This window comes from Thalia democratica, chromosome 2 (assembly GCF_965202585.1).
Source record: "Thalia democratica chromosome 2, ktThaDemo2.hap1.1, whole genome shotgun sequence".
Lineage (NCBI taxonomy): Eukaryota > Metazoa > Chordata > Thaliacea > Salpida > Salpidae > Thalia > Thalia democratica.
This window is the reverse complement of record NC_139166.1, coordinates 81,881,366-81,908,973: the sequence shown is the minus strand read 5'-3', so window position 1 is coordinate 81,908,973 and position 27,608 is coordinate 81,881,366. Positions and strand designations below refer to the sequence as shown.

Sequence of the window (27,608 nt, the reverse complement as noted above, 5' to 3'; positions counted from 1 at the left end):
TTCCTCTGACTAAAATTGTGTGTAAGAGTTTTTTTTATAGTTTATATTGTTTTAAAAACAAAATCTCATTTAAATAACTATAACTGCTTAATTATTAGAAATATTACAAATTTCAATAAATTTGTAGAAAAAATTTATTCAACAAACAACTTATAATCAAGTAAAATAGATTTATATTAAAATGTTAGTAGTTGTATTGCCTAAAGTTTATAAAAATTTAAAAAACATTGTTCTAAATAAATACCTTTACTAAATTTCTGATTTAAGTTTAGGCATTTTAAACTTAACTTACATTTTATATTTGAGGCAATTAATCATAACTAAAAAGCAGATTAAATTTTACAAAGAAATAGTTTTATTTTTTAGCAAGTTTCATAAAAAATAGTTTATTAAGGTTTAACAACCTATTTTTCACAATAGTTAAGGCCCAAGAGGGGTAAGATAGTTTTTTTGAAAATAGTTTGAATTTGAGTTTTCAGTTTGGCTAGAAGTTAGTTTTTACATTTACTTTGTGCTTAAACTAGTTTTTAACATTTAAGGGAACAAAGTCAGAGACTTCATTCAGTTCTTATTAAAATCAGTGGCACAAATTAAAAAGAAAAATAAAGTAAACTATTTCATTGAAAATATTAATCCACACAAAGTTTATAAGCAATTATTCTTAAACCAGGGTTGCAACTTTACCTGGAAACCTGGAAAAACCTTGAAAAACCTGGAATTCAACAATTTAGGCAAAAATAGCCTGGAATTAGAGAAATTTTGAATAAAACCTGGAAAAACCTGGAATTTTGATCAAAAAATCTAGAAAAACCCCGAATTTTAAATAATTTTAATATTTTCAGTGCTAAAATTTCAATTTGACACAAAAAATCTGTCATATAAATAAGACTTTTTTGTCATCATCAAAAAAAAATTTTTTTTTTAATATATTTAAAGTAACTTTACAGCATCTTTTAATTGTTTTTGTACTATTCAATACAATTTCTTTTATATAAATTAACTTAAAACTAAAAAAAGACCTAAAAATGTTTATTTATAAAAACCTGGAAGAAATTTGGAAAACCTGGAAAAAATTTGAAAAAACGAGTGGCAACCCTGTTAAACATTCTCAGTCTAACATTGACTTATCAATAAACAGCCCTGTTCTAGGCTAAAAAATAATAAGTAAATTTACTGACAAAAAACCATATATTTTTTTTTACTTGTTGGTTATAAAATGTTTATTTTTTTAATGTTTTGTATTACTTTTACTATTTATATTTTGATATAATGGAAGAATTTTTCCTAAAAGTTTGAATTTATTTTCTAGAGAAGTAAGTAGAGAAATAGTTTTATTACCTTTGTTTAATCTAAATTAATTTTTTTTCAAATATTTGACAATTGGAAAAAAAAAATTTCTTCATAATAAGTTTGTACCAGAAACTTTTTACTAAAACTCAAAGTTATACTTAATTACAATTAAAGTGTTTAATGAAAAACATTTAATATTGTTTAATTTGAGTCTTCATTCAAGAGCTTATGTAAACTTTTGTTTAAAAAGAGTATTGAACCCCTTTTCTTGTCTCCTTAACATAAGATCCCATATAAAACCTAAGTATAAAGTGCTAGTAAGTTTTCATAAACCACCAAATATTTAATTAACTTTTGATAAATTATAACAGCTTATACAAGTACCTGAAGCAAAATTATACTTCTTTACATATTTTTATAATTTTAAATGTTCTTCTAACTTTAAATACCTCAAGTTTTAAGAAACCTTACTTATAAAGTTAAACATTTTCGTTAAACTAGAATTATAAAAATACTAAAAAAAGACTGATAATTAGAAAAGATAAATAGTACATTTTTTTATTTTTTATACAAAGGTTTCAATACTATTTATGATATAGTATTATTTAAAATGACAAAAGGTTTCCTACAAATCTTTTTTTCAGTAAATCTGACTTTACTTTCTTTTTTATTTTAGCTTAAATAAATAACCAGTTAGATGGTTACATAAAAAAATAGTTTAATACATTTAAACAGGCTCCAAAACTCCTTTTTTAACAGCTAATTAGCTTAAAATGAGACTATTTAGTTAAGTTTAGAATAGGTAAAAAACTTATTTTTTGTCAATATTAAGTATATTAAAAAATCCTTTTGAAAACCAAGTATCCAAGTATACCAGTAATGAAATGTACTATTTTCAATTTTGATATAATTCTTTTTCAGCTAATAACTGTGGAATTTATCGTTGAAGAAGATTTCAAAGAAGAAGATTTTGTAGAAGAAGATCATGCAGAAACTGAACCTAATAAGAAACATAAGAGGAAATATCGTAAGGAATGGGAAACAGATCCAAAACTAAAAAGTAATTTTTGACACAGCTATTTTCTAAGTTGTAGTGTTGTTCATACATGTTTATTGGTTCTTCAAAATTATATATTGTAAAAAACTGATTTGCCTAACCAATAACCACTAAATTTTTAGATATAGTTGATCAAAAAATTTATTAATTCAATAATAGAGTACTGTTTTATCAATTAACTTCAGCCCATATTGTTAAGCTTGAAATATGTTTTAAAAGAAATGCTGTATTGTACTAAAGATTTCAACTAGTTAATGAAATATAAACAGTTTTGTTACAAATTTTAACTATAAACCTTTTCACATCCAATTTTCTCAAAAGTTTGATCAACCTTTTTTATCTTCTCTAGAAAATATTTTAAGCAATTTACATCAAATTTTCTAGAACTATTTTTTTATTAATTAATTAAACAAAAAACTAGCATGCATGTTTTTAGTAAATAAAATAAAGTGGTGATCTAAATTATAGATTTTATTATATTAAAATACTCATGTATTCATTCTTTTTAGAGTTTAATAATTGACTCTTTGTGAAAATTTGAAGAAGATTGCTTAAAAATGAAAGTGGACCGCCTATTCCCTTAATAATCAGTTGCAAGTACAATTTTTGTGAAGCTAATAAACAAAAACATTTTAAAAACATATTTAATTTTGTGTTTTAACATAGAAACATGGCAACTTTTAGACTGGATTCAGCCATGGGATGATGGGTTTAAGGTTCACTGTAAAAAGTGCAAAATTCAATTACTCCCAAAGAAATATACACTAAAAATGCATGCAAAAACAAACAAGCACCTATTGCATGAATTATTACCACAACCTTCTGAAAAAGATGATGATTGCATTACAGATAGAAAATTACAACAACCTCAAATAGAAGTAAGATTTGACTTGTAATAAGCATTGCACAATAAAATGAATGCTTCCAACCACTTGCTTGATGTTTTTAAAGTTACTAGTAATACTTCAAACAGTTGTACACTTCGGCTTACAAAATGTACCTCTATAACAGTCAATGTACTTGCTCCTATATTTAGAAAGTTTATTATAAGTGACACGATTATACAGCAGTACTCTTTCTACTTAGACGAAAGCACTGATATTTCAGGGAGCAGTTTTTTGGGTTAGTAATGATTTATAAATATAAATTGTCTAATATTTAATGTGATTTAAGTATAAAAGGTCTAAGTATTTCTATACTATCATAATTATAATCATAATTAATATATATATATATTTATTTTTTTGTATATGTTTTATCATGTGTTAAATTATTTTGATTTTTTTAAATATACATACTTATCAAATATTGTTGTAAAGTATTTGCAAATTTGTTTACCATTAACTAATACTAATTTTACTCTCATTACATTAATCATCAACATGATTTACCAATTTGTACTCCAATCAAAATTAGAGTTCATAATGAACTTGAAAAGTATGAATAAACTGTTTTTTTGTCAAAGTTAACCTAGAGTTTTGTTAAATCATTTTATTTGTATGTTTCACAAATAAAAAAAAATATGTATTACAATTTCTTTGATAAATTTAAAAAGTCTGTAGTTTAACATTACTTCCATTATTGGAATTAATTTTTTTTTTTGTTATTTAAGCTGAGTTTTTTGCAAAGTATCAGTTTTCAGTAGTTGTTAAAGCTTTGAATGTCAAAAAAAACGGTTTCAGCTAAGTGTTTTTGTTCAGTGCAAAACATAATTTTTACTAAGTTAATTTGGTTTTTTTTAAAGTCTACCTTTTTTAGTGAGATATAAAAATATATTAAAGATTGCATGTTTAAAGTTTTTCACTGTTGATTGATCACAGGTATTAGTATTTGCTACATAAGCAACAGTACCTAAAGGGGCTAAGTCAACTTTTCTACATTTATAAAAGATTGAAAACAAAACTGGCGCTGCAATAGCTCAGGGCTTTAGAAATGTTTTAAAAATTTACAACATTTAAATGCAAAATGTAGTTGCTATTTTTATGTGTTTGTAACATACTTCTTCTGTAGTTAAATATTTTTTATCTAAAGTGTTTAAGTAAATTTGTTAATAAACAATTTATTTCATTTTTTTTTTGTAAAAAAAAATTGGAGTTGAAGGAGTAGTAAGAAAAATATTAAATTTATGAAAGAAAACTTTTTAAAAGTATTTTAGTTCAGTTTCTTGGTCATAAAAGTATTTACTAAACAAATTGATAAAGATTAAAAATGTTGCACAATTTTTACTGTAATATATATTTTTTTAAAGTTTGGTAAACACCTTGTAAAAAACTTTCCAATTTTTTCTATTTTAATTTTTACCAACAGTTTGTTTTTTTTGGACACAATCATTTTTGTTAATTACTTTAATTGATATAGGCTCTTACCAAGGTAGCGCAATGGTAGGTTTTCACAATAATGCAGGAGCTATCCTCCGCAAAAATATCCAGACATAATTACTGTTTCATGTATCAATCATGCCCTGCAATTAGCTTGTGCAACTGCTACAAAGCACAAAATACCAAAAGAAGTCAGTTGTGTTATAATTTAAATAGAATTTCTATTGTGCACATCTGGTTTATTAACTTTTGCTTGTGTAATACAGTAGGAACTAAATTAATCAAAAATTTTTTAAGTAAATAAAACAAATTTTTGGCATTTTTACTTGCCTTATTTTCTAAAAACTTAGTATTACTAAAATATATAAAAACAAATCAAGGTGATGAACTTATAGTTCAAACATTTTCATATTTTAAACAATCTTCTATAAGGAGAAACGAATTTCAAACGTTAAGTATAGCTATGGAAGAAGGAGTTCCACTTAAATTTAAAAGTTTAAGTGGAACAAGGTGGATTGCTCATTATGGTAGCTTAAAAAGGAATAACTCCAAATGGACAGTTCTTCAAAAAAAAAATAGTGATGTAAGCTTATCAGTAACCCTTGTTTTAAGAAATCTTGCATTCTGTTGACATATATTTGTTACCAGGCTCAACGGATCAAAAATGACAGAAATGCCAGGAAAATTTTTAAGTTGCTTAATAGCAATGTTTTATAAGTTATTATGAACTTTATACATTCCATTTTGAAGGAGGTTTGTTAATAAAATTATCTTGGAACTTTTATTTTATAGTTTTCCTACATATATTTATGGTTTTTTTTAAATGAATACTTAAAGAACTTAAGTATTTTAAGTAATCCAACCTTCTTATGGTTTTCGATAGTTAGACATTGTTAATCTGACACTACAAAAAAAGAAAGTTGAGCCACTGCATTTAAGACATACTATAAATTGTCTGAAAACTTATTTGAAGCCTCTAATTTATCATCCAGAAACAAGTTATTAAAAAAATACTAAAAATAAAACTTACAGCTAATATTAGTACTTATGGTATATTTATAAAGTAAAAAAATATAGCTCAGTTTATGGCAACTCCTAATTTCCCATCAAACTCAAATTGTGGTTGAAAATTTGAATATTGAAGATGGAAAAAAAGTAAAACTATCATAAAACTTTAGTTTGTTGTAGCTGTTTTATTGTTCAGCACAATTTGTTGACTTTGTAACATTTCAAAACTTTTTTATTAAGAATCTTTAATTTTTTAGTGTAAACTAATTAAAGATACTTAAAATGTTGTGCTTTGATTTTATTTAACAACAAATTTTCAACTAAATAGGTAATGCTACCATTGAAATTTCACAGCAACTTGTTAGAAAATGTAATAAATTTAATAATTGCAACTATAATTTAAAAAAATAATATACACTTTTGTCATCAAACAAAAGTTAGTTTAAACATAAAAAGTAAGTGTTGTTTGATATAAGTTTTTTTCTATTTTAATTTACATAGCTGTGTTTTATCACAAAGATTTTAATCAAAATCGAAATTACACAACAGTTTGTAGTATAAATCTTTATAACTTTAGTTTGTGGTAGTAACTTTAAAATAAATCACTCTAAGATTGTATATATACACCCATAAATCAATTATAATTTTTTTTTTTTTGAAACAGGTTGTGTCTGTTTACAAAAAGTTCATAACAAAATTATTATTGGAGTTAGAAAAACGTATGCCAACAAATCTACGCTTCATGATGTCTTTCAAATTTGTTCACCAAGTTGGTTATGTTGTTTAGTTGATTTGTGTTTAATGAGCTATATATTTTATGATTAAAAAAATACATATAGGAGAAAAATTTCATGTATTGTTAAAAACAAATGTAATGTAAATATTTAAAAGCTTTAAGGGAGCCACAACCGAACATTGAGGATTTTTTGGATTTGCCCAATGTAAAAGTTTTGTACTGTTCTGATCACCAGCAAATTATAATCGATCAATATGAAGGGTTGATGACTTTTAATAGTTTGACTGGTTAGTTAAATTGACATTTTATAAAGATAGACCCAACTGTTGAGTAAAATCAATTGTTACTTTATTATATATGTCATTAAATGTTTGTCATCCCTGTTAGCTTTGTGCTTATGCTAACTCAGAAAGAAAAATTGTATAATAGATATTTTTAGTAAAATATTATTACTTAGTCGACTGTAAGGATTTTTTTTGTTTTATTTTTTGCTTTAAAAATTTCTTCATTAGATAAAGTAGATAAAAAACAGAAAAAAAGCATTAAATATTAACAGGAACACCAACGAACGTTACTTTTTGGTTAAGAATTTTAAAAGAAAGAAAAGAGCTGTCAACACTAATGCTGAAACTATGTACAGTGCTATTCAGCAATGCGCAGATTTTTTGTTGGTGAACCTCAGCAAAACAAAACTGCATTCAAACATGAAAGCTCCCTTGTCAAATGAAAAGATATTATTCAGTGAGAAATTTTAATTTTTTTAGTTTTTTTAAAGTAAAGTTTTCAACTATTTGTTTGCTATAAAATACCTTCTAGCATATAAACCAATAATCTTAAATTAAGTAGGCAAACTATATTTATTATAATTAATTAATATAATAACACTATTTAACAAATCAAAATGAGTTCTATTTAAAATTTTTGTTTTTAAGTTTAAACGTGTGAAATGAGTTTTTCGAAACAAAGAAAAGTATATATTTAGTACAAGAGTTTTGGAACAAGTTTTAAGTGTATAGTTGTTATATAGTCGCTAATTTTAAAACACATTTTTATGTTTACAATTACAAGCATACTTAATACAACATAACCTTCTGTTAGATCAACTTGCAAATCATCAAATCTCAGCTACTTTAATTTTCCTCTTCCGGATACCCTTTTGAAGGAAGTTGGAAAATCAACGATATATAAAAAAAGAGAATATACAGCTTTGGAAGGGTTGACTGAGGAAGAGTACAGAGAAGTTGAACTAGTTTTAAACAAATTGTGTAATAACTCTAGGCCACATTTCTAAATTAACTGTTTGTTGTTTCATTAAAAACGTGAAGTTGGTAAAACATTTCACTTAGTAATTTTTGTATGACGTTTTTATTATAGTAATTAATTAAACAATTTTTTATTTTGTGCATTGTTCAGTTTCAATTTTGTTTGTAAACTTTAACGTTAAAACTTTTTATACAAAAAAACAACTATAGCCAAGTGTAAACTATAATAATCTTTGCAAAAACTACAGTTTTTTTTTCTTTATTTTCAATGAAATCATATATTACTGTTTTTTACATTTTACAGTTATTTTTAAGTGGTTTGTTTTATTTACTCTCTTAAAAAGTCAACTACTTCTTTGCTACCTATACTACTTATATAAAAAAAAGACCTATCGGTAACAAATCACTTAAAATAATTTCTTTTAATTATAATTTGTTAATCACTTTGTTGTTTTGGTAAAATTAATGAATGACTATTAAGATATTTATTTTTACAGTTACTTTTGTGTTTCTGGGTCTTAAAAATATAATGATTTGAATAATTATAAAATACCCTGTGCTGAGTTTTAGATAATCTGAGTAAACTTTTATCTTGACACAAACCGATTTTAAGACCATCCTTTGCAAAATATATGGGATCCAAAAAATTGTGATCTTGAAACTTTTAGCTGATTTTTTTACATATCGCTAATTATAACACAAACACAACTTAAAACTATTTATAGAAAATTTATTAGCATTTCTTGTATAAGAAAATTGGTAGAAATTCATAAAAATTTACAAAAAGTGATAAAATAAATAACATCGAGAAATGCCACCTTACAACTTAATTAAATCATTTCATTTTGTTCACAATGTGTGTGTTATAATTGACTACATATAAAATAAATCTGCTTAAAACTTTAAGTCGCATTTCAAGGATTCAATGCATTTTACACTTTGGTTGACTTTAGAAAATTAATTAGTGTCAAGATAAAAGATTACTCTAATTTTGCACTGAGTGTTTTTAGGATACTTAAAAAACATAACATTTTTCCAGCCGGGAATTCAAGGGTAGCTGTTAAAATAAGCACCCTACTGCACATCAACATTACAATATATCTCACAAAAAAGTTTTTAAAGCAAACTATATTTCAGTCATATTTTTAACATGTTTTTTAAGATCTATAATATTTTAATAGTATTAGGTTTTGTTTAAATATTATTGACACTAAAGTTAATCTATATTTAAACTATTTTTAAAGTTGCTTCTATTATTTTTATAATTTGAGTTTATATTTAAAAAGTGTATCAAAGTATTTTTTTATGTGTTTGATTTTAGTTGAATAATAATTTCCTAACAAAAGTTAAATTTAGTATTAACGATCATTTGTTTTTATTCCATTGAAAATATTTTTCATTTTCGTTTACTTTAGTATTTCGTTATTCTATGTTATTTATTTCTTAGCATTACTTAAGTTAAACAGAAAGTTTTTTTTTAAGGTATAGTACTAAGAATTTTTTTACTATTGACACTTTGAAAATTGTCAACAAATATTTTGAACAATACTTTAAAAGCATGAGTAGATTATTTAATTAATAACTATTAGTATAAATGATTGATAGGTTTAAAACTAAAATTAAAAAATGGATGTTTTAATACCACGTCTTAGAAGTAATTTTATAAGACAGAAATATGGAGAATATGAAAATAAACTTATCCATCTTGCAACAGTTAGTATGCTAAATGCTTTAGCTTATAATAATGACGTAATCTTATAATGTAAATTATTTTTCATACTTTTTTTTGATGTAAGTATCAACTTTTTTTTTAATTAAAAGTTTTTTGTTACTTAAATTATAATTAGATCATACTAAATGTAGGGTCGCTGTATAAATTAATACATTGTGTATACTGCAGATTTACAATACTAACTTAAGATTTATTTGGTCCTTAATAAGTATAAATGTTATAAAATTTGTATCTATTTTAGTTAGTCTGTCGAGACAATTGTAATGAAGACCTAAATTAAAAATAACAACAACAATCATTTTTAATTATAAAAATTTTTATCTTATAAAAACTTGCTATAAGTAAGTTCTTTGACCTACTAAGTTTTGCACTTTTTTTAAACGTTAGATTTGTTATTTAAAATTTTTAGTTTCATTTTATAGCCACATTAGAATGATATTCTTAGTCTGCTATCTGAACATGCCAGTGTTATATTTAATCGAAAACAAGCGTTATTTGTATGTAAAATTTTAAAGATTTTTAAATTATAATAAAATATCTTAATACAGACAAAAGACCTGGATGTACTGCAAAAAATCCTTGTTCGTGGTCATGAAGTTAACAAAATAGTGGTTGACCTGTGTGGAACTATATATAGCGTCAATGATTTTTATAACAGTGTTAGAATTAAATTTGAAAAACGTGATATATTGCTGCTTGACATAGAAAGCCACAATCCGAACAAAGAAGATGAATTGTTTAAGAACAAAGTTAGAGAGATTAAACAAATTGTTAACCGACATGTTGAAGAAATAAATGATTTAATTGCAGCGAAAAAGAAAAGGATTGAAAATGGACTTTCTGTTAAAAGAGTTAAACAATTTCATCAGTTCAAAGCGGATGAGTCTCACGTAGGAGATCAGTGCCAAGTGTGTCAGGAAGAAGTCGAAGTTGGAAGATTGATGAAGCAACTGGACTGCGGAGGTCTGCATTCGTTTTGCAGTGTTTGCATTGATACATGGTTCGCTGAACACAAAACTTGCCCTATCTGCAGACATGTTTTTGTGTGATTATTAGGCAAATTAATGTTTTAGTAATAAATTTGTATATTGATAAAATTTTGTGTTGCATCTTGTTCCTTAATTTAACTACATTTAATAAAATAAAAAGCTTATGTGTAGGAGTTTTAGTGTAGCTAACAAAAAAAGTAGTTTTAAGACTTGTTTTTATTAATTGAATTTTGATCAACTTTTACATATTATTAAGCTTTCGGTAACTGATTTAAGTTTATTAAAACAAATACTACATATAAAAAAATTATAACTCTAGTAGTTTGAGTCAGAATTTTAAGTATAATTAAGAAAATAAACGAAAGGATGATCTAAAGATGTTTAGTTTAAGGATCTAGGTTCACGAAAGACCTCTTGTTCATCGAGCGCACAACTTTTATAAAAATCTATAATGAGCTAAAAAATAAAAATAAAACTATAAGTCGAAAATTTAAACTTTAAAATAAATATATTAGTAAAAAGAATGAATTCTTAATTTTAATTTCTAATTTGAAAAATCCATCAATTTAATATATACTTGGGGTAAATTTAAATTACCGAAAGCTTGTGGTCTGATGATCGAATTGGTATGACAAAACCCCGTAAACTTGAGCCTGTTTCCAAGCACATGATAGTCAAGGCTTCGGTTCTGTAGACTTTCGCAAATGTTTGTGTTAGTTTAATATATATTAAAGACACATAACACATATATTGAAAACTGTCCTGGGCATGATGTTAAACTGTTTTGTGTATGATTCGATAACCAAAAGGTTTTTTGTACATCAGGTCCTAGAACCAAATTTTTTGAGCGTATTTTTGTCGTTCAATAAACAATTAATATATTGAATTCTTAGTCAGATGATGCAAAGACAACTTGAAGTGTTTTTAGCTTCAAATTTTATCAATAGTTTTAGTATGTAACAAAAGTTTTATTTTTTTTTTTTTAAACAGTAATCATTAGAACAAAATTTAAGCTGAACTAAGACCTATTTACAAGTTTAACTAAGAGCTATTTTTCTACCAAAACAATAATGTAAACAAGCACAAAAAACTTAAAACAGTAAATTAGCTTTCTTTTGAAAAAAATGATATGAAAAAAAAACAAGTCAACCTATTATCAGTTTTACTTCTACAAATAATTTCGGCTAATCAATTTGATATTGATCTTTTTTTGACAAAACTAGTAAGTTTGATTACACAAATGAAATTAATTAGCTAAGTTTTTTACTAATAGAATTATTAAGTTAAAATGTTTAAATCAACAAATAAAACAATGTTACAAATTTCTACAATCTAGTCAGTCTTGAAAACCAGTTACGAAACTCAAAATATAGATACTTGATCAGATGAAAACCAACTATTGAACTTTATAACATACATACACAGTAACCTCTCGCATCTTTATGCACTCGTACGTTACGCACTCTCGTTTAGTTACGAATTTTAAAATTCTAAAAAATTCAAAGTTTTAACTTATTTTAGTATTGCACAAATTAGATTTAATGGATAATTTTAATTAAAAATATGTGTTTAAATGCTAACTCACCTCTCTATAATTTTAGACTTTCTAAACTTATGTTCCTTGAATAATTGATAGTTATACCATTTAATTATACCTCAGTATATCAGAAACTATGTTAACAATAAGAGATTAAATTAAAAATCTGAAAGAAACATGACTGTGTTAAATAATGAAAGTTTAATGAAATAATGAGAGTTTAAAACACAAATAAACAATACAGCACTGTTGCCCTATATATGAATTAATATTTAAAAATAGATGTGCTGAAACTTTCTAGCAAAAACCAGCTGAAAAAAATTAGTAAAATTTTTCTACAAGTATTATTATTTTGAATAAATTTAAATCTGTTTTAAAATATATGTATAGTTTTATCTTTTGTTTTAATATTTATTAATAAAGTAAAAAATTATTTAAAGTTGGACGGTTCCCAGTCTATTTTTAACTAAAAGCAATATCAAAAAAAAAGCCTTTATAGTATGTATATTTGGTAACTCTCGTATCTTTACGATCTCTCGTATCTTTACGCATGTTAAAATAACCGAGAGGTTACTATAAAAACATTAACTCTGTTTGTCTTATGTAAAAAAAAATAATTTATTTTAGTATTTAACAAACTATTCTTTAGTTCAACTTGAACCTTCCAAAACAGCTTTATTCTTTTAAATAGTATGTAAGTCTGTTTATAGCTTATAACCTTTATAAGCAAGTTAATTATGTCCAACTTTTCTATTATATCTTTGTAAGTAACAGTTTATTTTAAAAGACCTTGTATAATACTTATGGTCATTTTTAAGACTTATAAAAAAAAAAAAATTCTGTTTGTGTATAATTATCGTTAAATTTAAGTATGAAGAGACCTAACTCATATATCACAGTTTATCAAAATCCTTTTTTTTTTGTTTTAAAAATTATTTTCTAACACTGCAAACATAATTTTTATAACGTATTCATCTAAGTGAAGTGTTTATGAGAATACTTGTATAATTTATGAACTTTTAATTGCTTTTCATAACCACATATATTTAACATGGCTCATAGAAAAAGAATTAAAGTAAATTTAATGCTTTTTCAATTACGAAATGTCATGTATTATACGAAAAGTAATAATGTTTGCATTTTTGCTTTTACAGTTTGTACGTGTCGTGGCGATTTTATATTTATGTCTAAAATTAATCCCTTTTATTCTTAAGTATGAGTCTTTTTAACAAGTGTTTTAGCTATTTTTATACTAATATTTTAATTAATATTAAGATTTTTTTGAAATTAATTTTTACTTGATGTAAATCCTACTTCTGATTCTATCAACGTTTAGTTTCAGCTTGTTTATCATAAGCCAATCTGATACTCTTTTTTAATAATGTGTGGGCTAAGGATGTTGGTGGGCAAACATCTAAAGCCTCAGTAGGGTCAGGTTTACTTTTTATTGGTAGATTATCAACCTGACCTTTTTGTTCTTACTTTTCCTGCAAGCCGGGTGACCTTCTAACAGGCTTATGCTCAGAACCCGCTGCAGGCAACTTATCATAAATACTATCTAAGTTGGACATAATAACTATAAACTACTTAATGCTACTCTAGGCTACTTTATATAAATCAGACAAGACAGTTTTAAGTGATGAATCTTTTATATAAAACACAACAAGAAATACTAGCATATACAAAAATGCAAATTACTATGATAACATTTTAAAAACTGGAAGCTACTTAAATCTATATCAAAAGACTTCAAAAACTCAAAACTTAAAATTAAATTAAACTTTAAGTAAACAAGAAACTGCGAAAAGTAAAATAAATTATTAAACTATTAACCTGGCTTAAATATTTAAACAACTAAACACCAGTTGAAATATTCACTTTTAAAACAAAACAATACTTACAATAAGCATTTACAAAAAAGTTCAAGATATGTTGTTGCTTCAAGCTGTACACTAAACTAACTGACTCACTGCTTACATAAAAATGCCTGTCATATTTTGATGTTTTGTTGCATCAGTATTTAGTTTGAAACATTACGTCAAATGATTCTTATTGGCTCGCGGAATTTCGCATTGTCTTTTATGTTTTTGTTTTTCATAATTTTGTATCATCTGTAAAGTTGAAGACGCTAAGGATAGCTTTACTCTCTGTAAGTCATTTATATGTAATAAATGACAACACTGCTAAGACGAAGTCTTGTGGTCCACCTTTTATTCTTTAGTAATTTTATTTATATCCTTAAAAGCTTACAAACTGTTTTATTTGTACTCGAAATAAACTAATAAATTAATACATATTACCTCTTACGCTAAAAAATTCCAATTCCTTTAGTTAAATGTTTTGTCGACACTATCAAATGCTTTACTTTAAAAAAGAACTGCTATTCAAAAAATTCCATTATTTGAATTGGACAGTACCTCTTCAGCATTCTCTGAAAAGGCCGCAGTTGGTAGAATGACCCTCTACAAATTCAAACTGAGATTTGTATATAACATTATGTAAAAACTGTACAGGCGATGAACATTACTTTTACAATTTTTTTTAAAGCTAGATAAAAGTGAAATCGGTCTATATGTTCTGGTAAGTTTTTATCCTGACTTAAATACTTAAACTCATTTCGCTAACTCTAAACGATTTGGATTTTTATTTCATAATATGCTTCACTAATTTATTTATGTACTTTAAATACTATTTAATGTGTTACATTGTTATTGTTTTACGAACTTATACAGAGATATTATCATCACATCGTCCTTGTTTGAATCTAAGTGTGTATAATATTTAATATTTCCGCACCTTTTATATCTAAACAGAAAAAAAACTGTTACAGATTTTTTTTTTCGCTTGCTGAATTTAGAGTATTATTTTGTATTGTATAAGTTTTGTTTCGCAATAATAGAAAATAGAACGTTAAGTTTATCAACTATTTTATTTATATCTAGCTAATATTGGATAAAATTACAAAATAGAAGGATCGAACAGTTTCTTACTTGATTCCTATTGGTTGTGCTACTAACTAATCTCAAAATTTTAGATATGTATTTATATCAGAGGTTTAAAGCATGTTTTCACAGTATTACTTTATTGATATTTTTCTAATTATTGAAATTTTTTTCTATATCTTTTGTATTCTTAAACTTTAGCTTCATTATTAAAATTAATTTTGTAGAGATTTTTGTATAATATAACTTTACTTTAAAGGGTTTCAATTTGGTTTGACTTATTCTGATATCAAATTTAGTTTAAGTTTAGATAGTTTTGTACTTAATAATTTTTGAGGGTAATCTCTTTAATTATTTCATTAAGTTATTAAACTTTGTACTAATAGAACTATCAGATTGTATTATTTTATTAGTTTTAAGATTGCTTAAATCAAGGGAAGCATCTGTTAAAAGTATTTTAGGTGTTACTTTTTGAAAAGTTTTGAAAGTATTTGTTATGAATTTAAACTTGATTTTTTGTTTAATTGCTATTTTAAGATTTATATAAAGCAGAAAGTGACATGATGTGTCTGACAGGAGCACTATGCTATGAATAACTTTTTCTGCTGTTGAGCAAAAGAAACCCAGAATTATAATTTGTAGTTGGTACTTTGATGAGATTTGTAAAACCAAATCCGTTATTTTAGTTCAAGTAATTTTTAATGTTCAGTAAGCTTTCGCATATTTACGCACTCGTGACGTTACGCACTGTCGTTTAGTTACGCATTTTAGAATTTAAAAAAAATTTAAATTATACAAATTAGGTTCATTGCATATTTTTGATTTAAAATATGTTTTTAAACACTAACTCACCTCTCTATATCTTTAGACTTTGTAAACTTAGGTTCCTTGACTAATTGATAAACATATAGTTATAACTCAATATATCAGAAATTTTGTTAGCAAAAAGAGATTAAATTAAAATTCTTAAATAAATATGACTGTGTTAAATAATGAAAGTATAATGAAATAACAAGAGTTTAAAACATAAATAAATAATACAGAACTCTTGCCCTATATATGATTAAACATCAAAAAAATAAATCTAATGAAACTTCCTAGCAAAAAGTAGCAGTGATACTTAATAAATATAGAGCTTACACTTAAAACAAATGAATTTTTAGTAAACATATCATATATTTTTCTACAAGTATTATTTTTTTAAATAACTTAAATCTTTTTTTATAATGCATGTATAGTTTTATATTTTGTCTTCATATTTATAAATTAAGTACACAAATTCTTAAAAATGGGAAAATTCCCAGTCTGCTTATAATTAGAAGTAATTTCAAAAAACAGCCATTATAGTAAGTATATTTGATACCTCTCGTATCTTTACGATCTCTCGTATCTATACACATTTTTTTCTGTGGAAACAATGTGCGTAAATAAAGCGAGAGGTTACTGTAGTAATTTTTCATATATATTATATATATCAATATTTTCAAATATAGAAGTATCTTTATAACTAATTATAACTCCTAACTAAAATTCTAAAAACCTTTTACTCTTATCAGGAGAAATGTTATGCATCGAATTTATTCTACTATATATACAAAGTATTTTTACTACTTTTAATATTAAATCCTATTGATACTCATCCAAATTCTCTTAAAAATAAAATTTGTTTTATTTTATCACAGTTAAACAAAAGTACTATAAGATACATATAAGTACTTATAGCCATTAGTAAAAAGCATTTTTTTCTTAGTGTTAAAATTTGAATTGTCGTTGTAAAATAAGTTTAAAATAAAACTTTAAGTTAAGTTAAAGATGCAGCAATGCTTTGCCTTATTTTTCTTTTAAAAGGAGTTTTAATTTTAAATAGTTTTTGATTACTTTTTGTTTTAAATAACAATATCTAAATCTTCTCACTATATGATTTCTGTTAGTACATAAAAAAAAACAGCAAACGGGTCGAATATGCACGAAGACAATTTTGCACGGAGGGTCAGTTTTGCCTCAGAGTAAAGATATTAAAAACATTATAAAAAAAATATATATATTACCAACCGAGGGTAAAGGTTAGGGGTAACATAGAAAGTAAAAATAAAAAATAAAAACAAACAGTTAGAACTTATAAAAATTATTAATAAAAAAAATAAATAAAGTTATAATAATAAAATTAAAAAGAATAAACAACAGAAAGAAAAAAGTAACCGACCGAGGGTTTAAAACAAAAAGTTAAATTCTTTAGTTTTTCAAGTTGTATGAAATCCATTCAATTTCTAAAAGGATTGCAAAATTTAAGAAAGGTCTAAGTTTAATTTGGTAGTGTTCTGTGAGACAAATTAAGACTGTATTGTTGTAATCAAAAAGTTCTTATTATTTAGAACTAATTCTTACAATCAACTATAATACAATTCTTGTAAAAAAGTTTATTGACGTTGGTATAATACTAAATTATGCTGTAAAACACCGAAAACGTAGTAAAACATAAGGTAACATTTGTTTTCAATCTTAAATACTATATAAGTTAATCAATCTTTGTTACATTCAACTTGCTATAGAATAAGGTTAGACAACATACAGCTAGTTGCAGGTAAACAAAACCGTGGTTTTCTATAATACGCACTGCTGGTAAGTACGTATTTTTTCGCGGTATTAAATTTCAAAATGCTTAATTTTGTTTAGCGGCTGGTTTTGTAGTTAATGCAGTTATCATAGTTCTAAAACGTATTTTCTTTTTTAATTTTTTATACTAATTTTTATTAGAAATTTATAATGAATATTGTAATGTCAAGACAAAATGATTTTTTTTTTTTAATTTATTAACAATTTTATATACTGAGAGGTGTTTTTAGCTACTTAAGCCAATACAAAATAGGGCCTATGGAGGTAAACAAGACCAGGGATTCTTGAGTACGCAATTTTGTGCGGTAATCAACTTCAAAATGCTTAAGTTTTTGTACTTAAGCCGCAGATTTTTGTAGAATGTAGTTAAACAGTGTTAATAGTTCAAATATATATATTTTTTTACTATTGTTTACTACCAATCTATTATTAAAACTGTGTAATGTCAAAACAAAATAAATAATTTAAACATTTTCTATTTATTAACAGTTTTACATTTAAATGTTTTAATAGAAAAAGAATAATTCAAATTTTTAAAAAAATTTTCTATTCCTCCAAAAAGTTTTGTAGAATAACTAAAAAACAAAAGTATTTTTTTAATTTGAAAAATTAAAATTTAAGCAGAATTATACACAATGAAGCATATTAAAATTATTTTAAGTATAAAAAAAAAAATACAAGTAGTAAAACAAGGCCTCAAATTTTAAAAATTTTTTTATTTCAGTGAAACAAATTTCGAAGAAAATTGCAAATTAAAAAATTTAAATGTCTATATACTGCCACGTGTTTTTAGCTTTATGCTCCTTGACGTAATAAACCAATTGCTTTGAATGATTCTCGCAAAACTCCGTTGTAGACTTCAACTCCCTAAAGTAATCATTGCTCAGTTTGTGAACTTTAAATTTCAAAACAGCGCTCAACCTTTCAAATTTAGCCTCTAAATATCCTTGGTTGAGTTGGAATATTGCTTTGTTGGCTGTGTTATCCTTAAGGTAGTAGGCAAACACGTAAGAGTACATAAGAGTTTTACGGCATTCGCTTAACACTTCACACGCTTTCTTTATGATGTTTCTTTTGTAGATGTCTGCAAGTTTATCATTAGCCGTGGAAACTTCTTTTACACCATCTTCTTCATTATCGTTTATCAATGTATGCGGATTTTACTTTTTAATTTTTATACTGTTTTCCAACTGTTGCGGCTTTTGGTAACTTTTATAAACACTCTCTATATCAGTTTTGCTTTCAATTTCAAGGCTTGTCTTGTGTCTGCGGTAGAACTTGTGGTAATCCATGTAGCGTTTAGTTTCTTTCCTACTTTCCTGAATGTTGTTATCTTCTACCTTTTGCTTGCAATCGTAGTGCGGTCCTGCCCATTCTGTCATGCATACCCAGCACATCTCGTACTTGCACTTGAAATAAGTCATCTTGGTGCATCCTCCGTTCTTTTCAATTTTCAGCGTGACAATTCGGGCACGCTTTAGTGTTTTTCGAAAGCCAGTCACCGTTTTATGTGTCTTTGAACTTCTTGAGCCACTGTTTAAGCATATTGCAATCCAAGGGTTCGTACCAAGCCCCTTGGCAGTTGAAGCAGCTTTTGTGTCCCTTGGAGTATTCTACGTTGTAGTTGTTGTAAAACTGTTTGCACCTTAGTATTGTATTACAGTCGGTTTCGGGACACCAAACAGTGTTTTTGTTTTTGTCCACGTACGACTGACCTAACAACCGCAAGAACTTTTAAAGGTTTCCTCTGCTAAGGTATCTTTGATAGTTTCTAAGTCTACAAGAAGTTCACATTTCTCTCCAGGACATTCAATGTCAACAATCCTGTTGTTAATGTTTTCAAGGATATGATCCTTCAAGCACCTTTTACAAATGACATGGCCGCATGTAAAGTTTTCTTTTTCATCCTTGAAGAAGTCATCCATGCAAATTTCGCATTCGGAAGAGCTTGTTTCAATACATCGGCGTTTTACCGGGTCCATTTTATTTCTACTTTTTCTTCCTCTTTTCCTTTCTTTATTCAGGGCTGTGAGTGCTTTATCAACATTCCATTGGTTGTTTTTGAGCCGACGCCTTGCATACGGTTCAATGAGATCACCTACAATTGACCTATAACGTCGCGTTGAGATATCTTTTCAAAGACTGAATTCACAGGCTCCGTTTCAGCAACTTCCATTTCATCTCCACTGTCACTGTAGTTGTTGTCAGAATCGTTCGTTTCAATGTATAACATTTTCGAATCAACTCCATTTTGCGTTTCTTAGGAGGGAAGAAATAAATAAATTAGGCAATTTATACAAATTTTCACCGTAACGGACTTAAGCGAAGTAAGTATACCACTAGAAACAGCAGAGCGTTTTTGTAAAATTTTATTTTTTTATAACAATTTTTTTTGATTTTTAGAAAGTTTTAGCTAAAAAATGTTTAAATGGTAACTTTGATAAAGTTTTAATATTTAAATTCAGAAGAAAAATTACTTAAACTTTTATTTTAAATTTTCTTCATCTCAATAATTCAAATATAAACATTTGGAAAGTAATACTTTTTACTTAAGTTTATTTAATTTTTGTTACAAACTGAATAATTTAAATTAAGCACTTAAATGTGAATTACTCAGATTTATATTGTCATTTATTCTTAATTTTTTGGTTTCACACATGTATAACAAAAGCTCGGAATAATTATTGCTAGCTATCTTGTTTGTTTCTTTACAATCTTTTTAGGCTTGTCAAACATAACTTTTATTTTTAATTCTTTTCTATACTAAGCAGCTTTTCATTTTCTGGATGTTTAAGTTTAGTATGTTATTATATTTAGTTATAATTATTATTTTAGTTAGTTTTAATTAATTATCATTAATTATATTTTAGTTATTGTTTGAAGTTTACTTCACTATTGAAATTTTTAGGTTCTGTAAAGTATTTGATGTATCGTAAACAATAAACATTAAGTTAAAAAAAAAGAAATTTTAGAAACTAATAATAGTTTTAATCTTGTTAAAATAAATTAAAGTTATAGTTACTTTAATAATGTTTATAAATTTTAACCACTTTAAATGTATACAATGGTGATAAAAATAATGTTAGTTTCACTCTTTTCTGAAAATTAAATGTTTTATCAAAATAATTATAATGAAAAATTTAAAAATGAAAAAATAGTTAACAATTTGATAATAGTTAACAAAGTATAGTTTGACCACTAGTGGGCGATAAAGCAATCACGTTAGCCGAGGTTCGTAACCACTAGTACATATAAACAGGTTTGAAGAAATTCTAGCATTCATCAAAACATCATGTCACCTGTTTTAAATTTTACCGACTTTTTAGAAAAAAGCTACACAAACATCTGCTTTACTTTAGCGCTCTTTGATAACTTAATTCATGAAAAATCAATACTTTTAACGACTAACATTGTTATAATATTTAGAATTTTAGAATGTTTTTATTTCTAATCGTATTTATCAAAAAATATATAACTATTTTTCCAAACTTGAACTTTAAGTTACTCAAAGTTCTAAAATAATGTAATCACTTTCACAAAAGAATGATTTTTGAAAATATTAAAAAAAAATAAAATTACGTTACAAAAATAAACTTACGTTACACGGTTTTTGAACTAGTACTTATGAATAAAAAAGTGTTATACTAATAACACTTAAATTCAAAAATTATTGTAAAAAGTGTGCTTTACTATTGAAATACGTCCGTTTGATATATTGTATGTTATCAAATATGTTTGATGTATTGTAAACATTTAGATTAACAAAAAGAAGTTATAAAAACTTAAAAAAAACTATTAGTGTACTTTTAATTAATTAAGTTGTTATAGTTTTTATAATAATAATTTAAAGTTTTAATCACCTAAAACGTATAACATGGTGATAAAAGCAGTGTTTGTTTCTTTTTTTTTTTTATTCAGATAATTGTATCAAAACAACTAAAATCAAAATTAAAAAGGTTTGAAAAAAAATAAAAATGTTTTACCAAAATTATTAACAATCTTTGCTTGTTTAATTTAGTTAATAATAGCATTAAATACCGGTATTTTAAGAAAAGTGTTTTTTAAACTATAATAGTGATCAAAAACACTAAAATGCATTTAAATAAAAATTCATAAAATTCTTTATATTTTCCTTTGATAAGTTTTGGATCGAAATCTATTTCTATCATAACGTTCAGTTTATAGAGTATGTAGAATAGTTTTCTATAGTTTGTATAGTTTATATGTAGTTTATAGAATATGTAGATTTCATTTCTCTTCCAACTTTAAAATATTTCTTTAAGTTTCAAAACGAGGTAAGACATTGCTTCAAAACGTAACATAAAGAAATAGGAATGACAACTCTTAAAGTTCCACTAGTTGGCATTATAATTAACCATTAGACGAGGTTCGTAACGAGACTAAATAAAATAAATATCTTTAGGCGATTATTAATTAACAAAGATATAAAAGCAGTAAAGTACGTTCTAGCTGACGGCAATAAGAAGGGCAGATCTCGTCGCAAGGAAAACTTCAGCATCTACGTGTAGAATATGCTCAAGCAAGTACACCCTGATACTGTAACTGCCAGCAAGACCATCATCCTCATGAATTCATTTGTCAACATTAATTTAAGCGTAAAGCAACCTGTATTTCTACAACAAGCGATCAACCACAAGCATTCGTGAAACTCAAACTGCTGTATGTCTTTTGTTGCCCGGTGAGTTGACTAAACACGATGTCTGTGAGGGTACCAAAGCAGTCACCAACTACACCAGCTTGAAATAATGTTGTTTTTTAAACCAGGCTCTTTGAAGAGTCAACCATGTTTTCGATTTTAGTTATAGTACAAACTAATTAAGTTGTACCAGGTATGTAAAAAACATAATTTTATAATGCATTTGGTAAAGTAGAAGTCTATTTAAATTGTAAAGTTGGTAAAGTTAATAAAAAATTGTTTTATATAATTTATTATTTTAAGTTCTGCTATGTTTTAATTAATAACTAATTCAAAGTTTATCTCATTAAATAATTTGAGAAGTAAAGTTATTAAAATTTCACAAAGAGTAGTGTGACCACTTGTGGGCGATAAAGCAATTACATTAGTCGAGGTTCGTAACCTCTAGTACACATAAACATATTTGAAGAAATTTTATCGTTCATCAAAGCATCATGTCACGACGCAGAAAAGGATTAATATATCAATCCTAGCTTTAGATAGGTACAGAGGAATAAAATACTGATTAACACTTATAGTTTTTTTAGTTAAATATATTTAGTTATCTACATAAATTTAGAAATAGTGTAATATGTTATCTAATGATAAATATAACTTATAATTTAATTGATATTTTTTTTGTTCAAGGTAAAGTTATTTAGACGGTGGCCCTTAAAAGGGCCGTGAGGCCGGTGTTTGAAACACCAGAAGTTGTGTGCTTTTAAGCACCACGTTCACCACGAATGCGGCGAGCCAACTGGATATCCTTTGGCATGATGGTCACTCGTTTGGCGTGGATGGCGCACAGGTTGGTATCCTCGAAAAGTCCGACCAAGTAGGCTTCGGAAGCTTCTTGCAAAGCGCCGATAGCTGCACTCTGGAAACGCAAGTCGGTCTTGTAGTCTTGAGCGATTTCACGCACGAGACGTTGGAATGGCAGCTTGCGGATCAAAAGCTCAGTGGACTTCTGGTAACGACGGATCTCACGAAGAGCCACGATACCTGGGCGGTAACGATGAGGCTTCTTGACTCCACCGGTGTTTGGTGCACTTTTGCGTGCAGACTTGGTGGCGATTTACTTGCGGGGAGCTTTTCCTCCAGTTGATTTGCGGGCGGTTTGTTTTGTTCGGGCCATTGTTGTCTCGACTGTAGAATCACTCTAAACTGTTACTTATATAGTCTAAATGCGTTACGGACGTAAACGAAGTGTGACCAATTTTGGACTTTTTTGACTCAAAATTCACAACTTTAGTTAATAAGTTTTCAACAAAGATTGAGAAAATCAGAAATTTGTTTTCAAAAATAAATTATTTATATACATATTTTATTCTAAATAAAGCTGTCAACTTAAAATCAGGTAAATGTAAAACGGATATACTTTTATATGAAGAAAGGTCATCTTTATATCTTACACATATATGAATGAAACTAATTTATAAGTTTGCGCTAAAATTTTGTAACAATATTAACAAAAAACATTTGAAGTAAAATATTTTTTTTAGATAGAGGGCAATAGTTTAATAATATGTATACATCTATTTTATATTACTGTTCATTGAAAAATATTTTTTTTCATAAACTAATGAGAAATATGTTATGCTAATGAAATAATAGTAATATAAACACATACCTTAAATAATGCAAGAAAATCTATTCTAACCATATATATTTTCTTTCAAACTATATAAATAAGACATTTTTTTTCAGGACAATATATATTTCATGCTTCTTATCGTCAGTTTTATACTAAGCAATAAAAATAAAATTTCAAATCTAGCTTATATAGTGAAAATTAACTATTTTATCACTATATTGAAATTTGCAAAAAATTAAAAGATATTTAGAAAAACTTTTTTTTTTTTTGTGAATACCTTGTTTAAATAGCAACGTTTTTGAATCTTGGCTTTTTTACATTTTTTTATCCTTTAAAAATACTGACTGATTTGATGTAACTGATTTCAACTTTTTTGTTTCAAAATATTGCAACGAGGAAAACTTTAAATAGATAATTAAAGTATTTAAGGGTTTTAAAAGAAATACTTGGGCTGTTAAAAATTAAATTAATGTTACAAGTTTTGTTTGTATTTTACTTAACTTAAAAAAACAAATGTAACTTTAAACATATTAAGTGCAATGTATTGAATATATAAATATTATTTTAAACAACTTACAGTAAAATAATAACTAAATAAATAGCAGTTGATTATATAAAAAGTATACAAAGTGATGAACATCTGTTTTTTGAGCTTAGTTTTTTACAGATTTCTGCATGGAATGGGTATCTACAAAATGCAAAAAAAACTATAAGAAAGAGAAAAACAACATTATATGTGACCGAACTAGAATAGGAAATGGATATCAAATTTTATTAATTGTTTTACTGCAACACTGTGTTTACATATGATCTTTTATCGTTGTGTAACATGTAATCTTTTTTTTTAACACAAAACTTCTGATAGATTGCTTATTTCATTGTTGAAGAGTTAGGTGGTAATGAAAAGAATAAAATTGTTATACTATTTTAATAAATATATAAGTTATAATAGAAATAGTACTTGGACATAAGTATTTTATCTAATACTAATTTTATACTCTAAAACAAAAATAAAAATTAAATGGGCCAGGCCAGACCGTTATAAGTAGCTAAATATAACTAAAACCGATAAAAAATAAAAACTGACTTATACTAAAACTGCGGCCAGCATTAAACTTGAAATTTGGCCTGTGAGAACTATTTGCCTGTCGACCCCTGGTGTAAAATAACAGAGTAGTTTCCAATATGACTTGTTTTATTTATTTGTAATAAGTTCTTGATATTATAAACAGGCTGCTTAAAGTTTTAGCATTAGTTTTTATTTATATTTATCTTCTACGAATGATGTAGTTGACGATTCTAAAATACTTGCCTTACGAGCAGCAAAACAAACAAATTCTGTAAACCGTTCTATCTGAAAACACATTTTAAATCAGTTTTTTAGGAATCAAATTTTGAATTATGAAACACAAAAAATGTTAGTTGTTCAGCTGATCTACAAACAGGCTGCTTACAACACACAAGCGTAATAAATAAGAAGAAAGCTTGTTGTGCTTACAGGCAGTCTGACTAACTGTTGACTTAATAAAAGCTTCCTGCTTATTAGTTGCTTGGAAATGAGCAAATAGGTAAGCGTAAAGTGAACAAAAAGAGCAGCTTGCTTACTGTGTTAGTTTTAAAGTAAATAAATTTAGTTTACTTTTGATGGTTTAAAAAGCAGCGGAACGCCTAATTTTCAAAAGATATGCACTACTGTACATAGCAGACCAAATTATTTATAAAAAAAAGTTTTATTAACTTTAAAAAGATAATTATACCTAGTTTATATGTACAATATAAAGTAATTTAAAAAATACTTTCTGCTTCTACACTACACACTTTTTGGTTGTTGTATCTATTTTAAACCATTTTATACTTATCTGACTTGCTAAAATAAAACAATTCTATAAGTTATATTTTATTGAAAACTGTTTGTTCACTTAATACTTGTACAATTTTTGGCTTAGTTCATGTGGCTTAAACAAATTTTGAAAGTTATTTTATTGTTAAACCTTTTAATTATCTTATTCTAAGTAAAAATAAGACTTTTTACTTTTTTAAAAACTTACAAAATTGAAAATTTAAGAACAGTTATATAACTTTATCACAATTAAATACCAAAAAATTTTTAACCTTAAGATAAATTCGCTTATTTCTGCTTACTTTTTTGATAATTCAAAACTTATTTTTTTTGCATATACCTCTTAAAATTAAAACTATTCTGTTTAAATATTAACCATAAAAGTACAAAAGCGAGTAAAAATTAAATTGCGTCAATACTGCACAGTGCGTCACTTTTGCACGGCATCACTTAAACACGGTAGGTCAGTATGCACACCGTCACTTTAGCACGAAGCGTCATTTTAGCATGCTGCGACATTTCTGCACATCGTCACTTTATCATTAAGTGTCTGACAAAAACTAAATCAACGGCCCGCGGAAAATTTTGAAACTTGAAATTTGGCCCGCGATAACCAGTTGCTTGCCGATCCCTGTTCCAGACCGTTACTTCTTTTCACCTTTAAATTTTAAACTTTATTTTGTATTTGTAGCCACTTAACTTTATTGCATCACTGTAACCCTATCTTATATCATTGGATAAATTTTTATTGCTAGAGTTTTTGGAAATACAATATTATGCTACAATTTTTTGATGTATTAATTTAAACATTTTGTAATAAAGAGATTTAATATAAAGATAAATGTTAAGTAAAACCTAAACTTTCACTAGAGACATAGTAAAGATATTAAAACTAGTAATAGTATGCCAGAGTTTTTCAATAATTTAAAGTTGTCTGGGATAACCTTAGTAGTCTGCGTGTATGACAACCATGCTCAAAACACAAAACACATTTACAAAAGTAGAAATCAACAAACAAAAAGTTACTCTATAATAATCCTAGAACAAAGGGTAATCTAAGTCGTTTATCATTATTAAAACATTGAAAACACGACCATTTTTTTATTTCTTTGCCCTGAAAGCATACATTTTATAGTGTTTACAACTAAATAATAAAGCCTAAACAAACTATGTTTGTTTTGAATCAGGGTTTATTGGGTCTATCTTAGAAACCTTAGAGAAAGTGGGATATTTTGGTTATTTTAATTCTTTGCAACATTTACAAAAAATAAATATACTTTTGTTTTTAAATATTCTTTACTTAATTAACTTGAACAGTCAGTGTCGTTGTTTTTTTATAAAAACTTTATGTTTTTAAAGATGTAGGTAAAACTTTAACACTAATGTGAATCCCCTATTACATTTTATAAAACTATCATATCCGGAACACAAATTTTTAATTTACAACTAATAAATTTGAACTTTTTATCACGAACAAGAAGCTCAATTGTAGATGTTATAGATGTTTACCATAAGTTACGATGTTAAACATTATTTGCCAAAATTGTCTTATTTTTCATATTTTTTTATTTTTGGCAGTAGTGGCAATATTTTTTCCATAACTGCTCTTTTTTTTACTATATTTGCAATCGTTTGATAAGTGAAAAATTTACTATTTGCTGTAAAAATCTATCAGTTTTGCTATTTTTGACAAATAGTAATGCCATAAAATTTTTTAATACAACAAACAATATTCATTACATCTACACTAGATGTTTTTGTCCTTATATAAAAATTCTCCTAATATTTAAGGCACTTTTGATTTTATCAGTTTTTGTATCAATTATGCTCTTCTTGCTAAGTCATAGTTAAAATTAATAAAAATGAAAACCAACTGACTAATAAAGTGTTTTTGTTATAGTTAAGACACTATTTTTTTTTCTACTTGTTTTATCATGAGTAGTAGGTAGCTTTGTAGACCGAACCTTAGAAATTTGCTTAGCAAATTTTTTGTA

At 26.1% G+C, this 27,608-nt stretch overlaps 2 protein-coding genes across 2 annotated transcripts; both read right to left on the bottom strand.

The window, feature by feature from the left end:
- Positions 1 to 18,245: 18,245 nt before the first annotated feature.
- On the bottom strand, positions 18,246 to 19,717 carry LOC145829029 (E3 ubiquitin-protein ligase ariadne-1-like). The gene is made up of 4 exons (XM_082936767.1): positions 19,594 to 19,717; positions 19,266 to 19,510; positions 18,665 to 19,097; positions 18,246 to 18,613 (listed from the first exon to the last, which is right to left on the bottom strand). The coding sequence occupies exons 1-4, from the start codon at positions 19,715 to 19,717 to the stop codon at positions 18,246 to 18,248; spliced, it is 1,170 nt and encodes a 389-aa protein (XP_082792893.1).
- Positions 19,718 to 22,901: 3,184 nt separating this feature from the next.
- Positions 22,902 to 23,315, bottom strand: LOC145829028 (histone H3.3A-like). The gene is made up of 2 exons (XM_082936766.1): positions 23,260 to 23,315; positions 22,902 to 23,229 (listed from the first exon to the last, which is right to left on the bottom strand). Exons 1-2 carry the CDS (start codon positions 23,313 to 23,315, stop codon positions 22,902 to 22,904), a joined length of 384 nt encoding a protein of 127 aa, XP_082792892.1.
- Positions 23,316 to 27,608: the final 4,293 nt, after the last annotated feature.

Bases quoted from the DNA above. Each gene is read 5' to 3' on its own strand.
- LOC145829029 (XM_082936767.1), bottom strand. From the start codon at position 19,717: ATGTTATACATTGAAACGAACGATTCTGACAACAACTACAGTGACAGT. The intron at 19,511-19,593 runs GTCAATTGTAGG...AAGCACTCACAG, and splicing joins ATCTCAACGCGACGTTATAG to CCCTGAATAAAGAAAGGAAA. The intron at 19,098-19,265 runs GTAGACTTAGAA...ACTACAACGTAG, and splicing joins GAGAGAAATGTGAACTTCTT to AATACTCCAAGGGACACAAA.
- LOC145829028 (XM_082936766.1), bottom strand. From the start codon at position 23,315: ATGGCCCGAACAAAACAAACCGCCCGCAAATCAACTGGAGGAAAAGCT. The intron at 23,230-23,259 runs GTAAATCGCCAC...TGCACGCAAAAG, and splicing joins GGAGGAAAAGCTCCCCGCAA to TGCACCAAACACCGGTGGAG.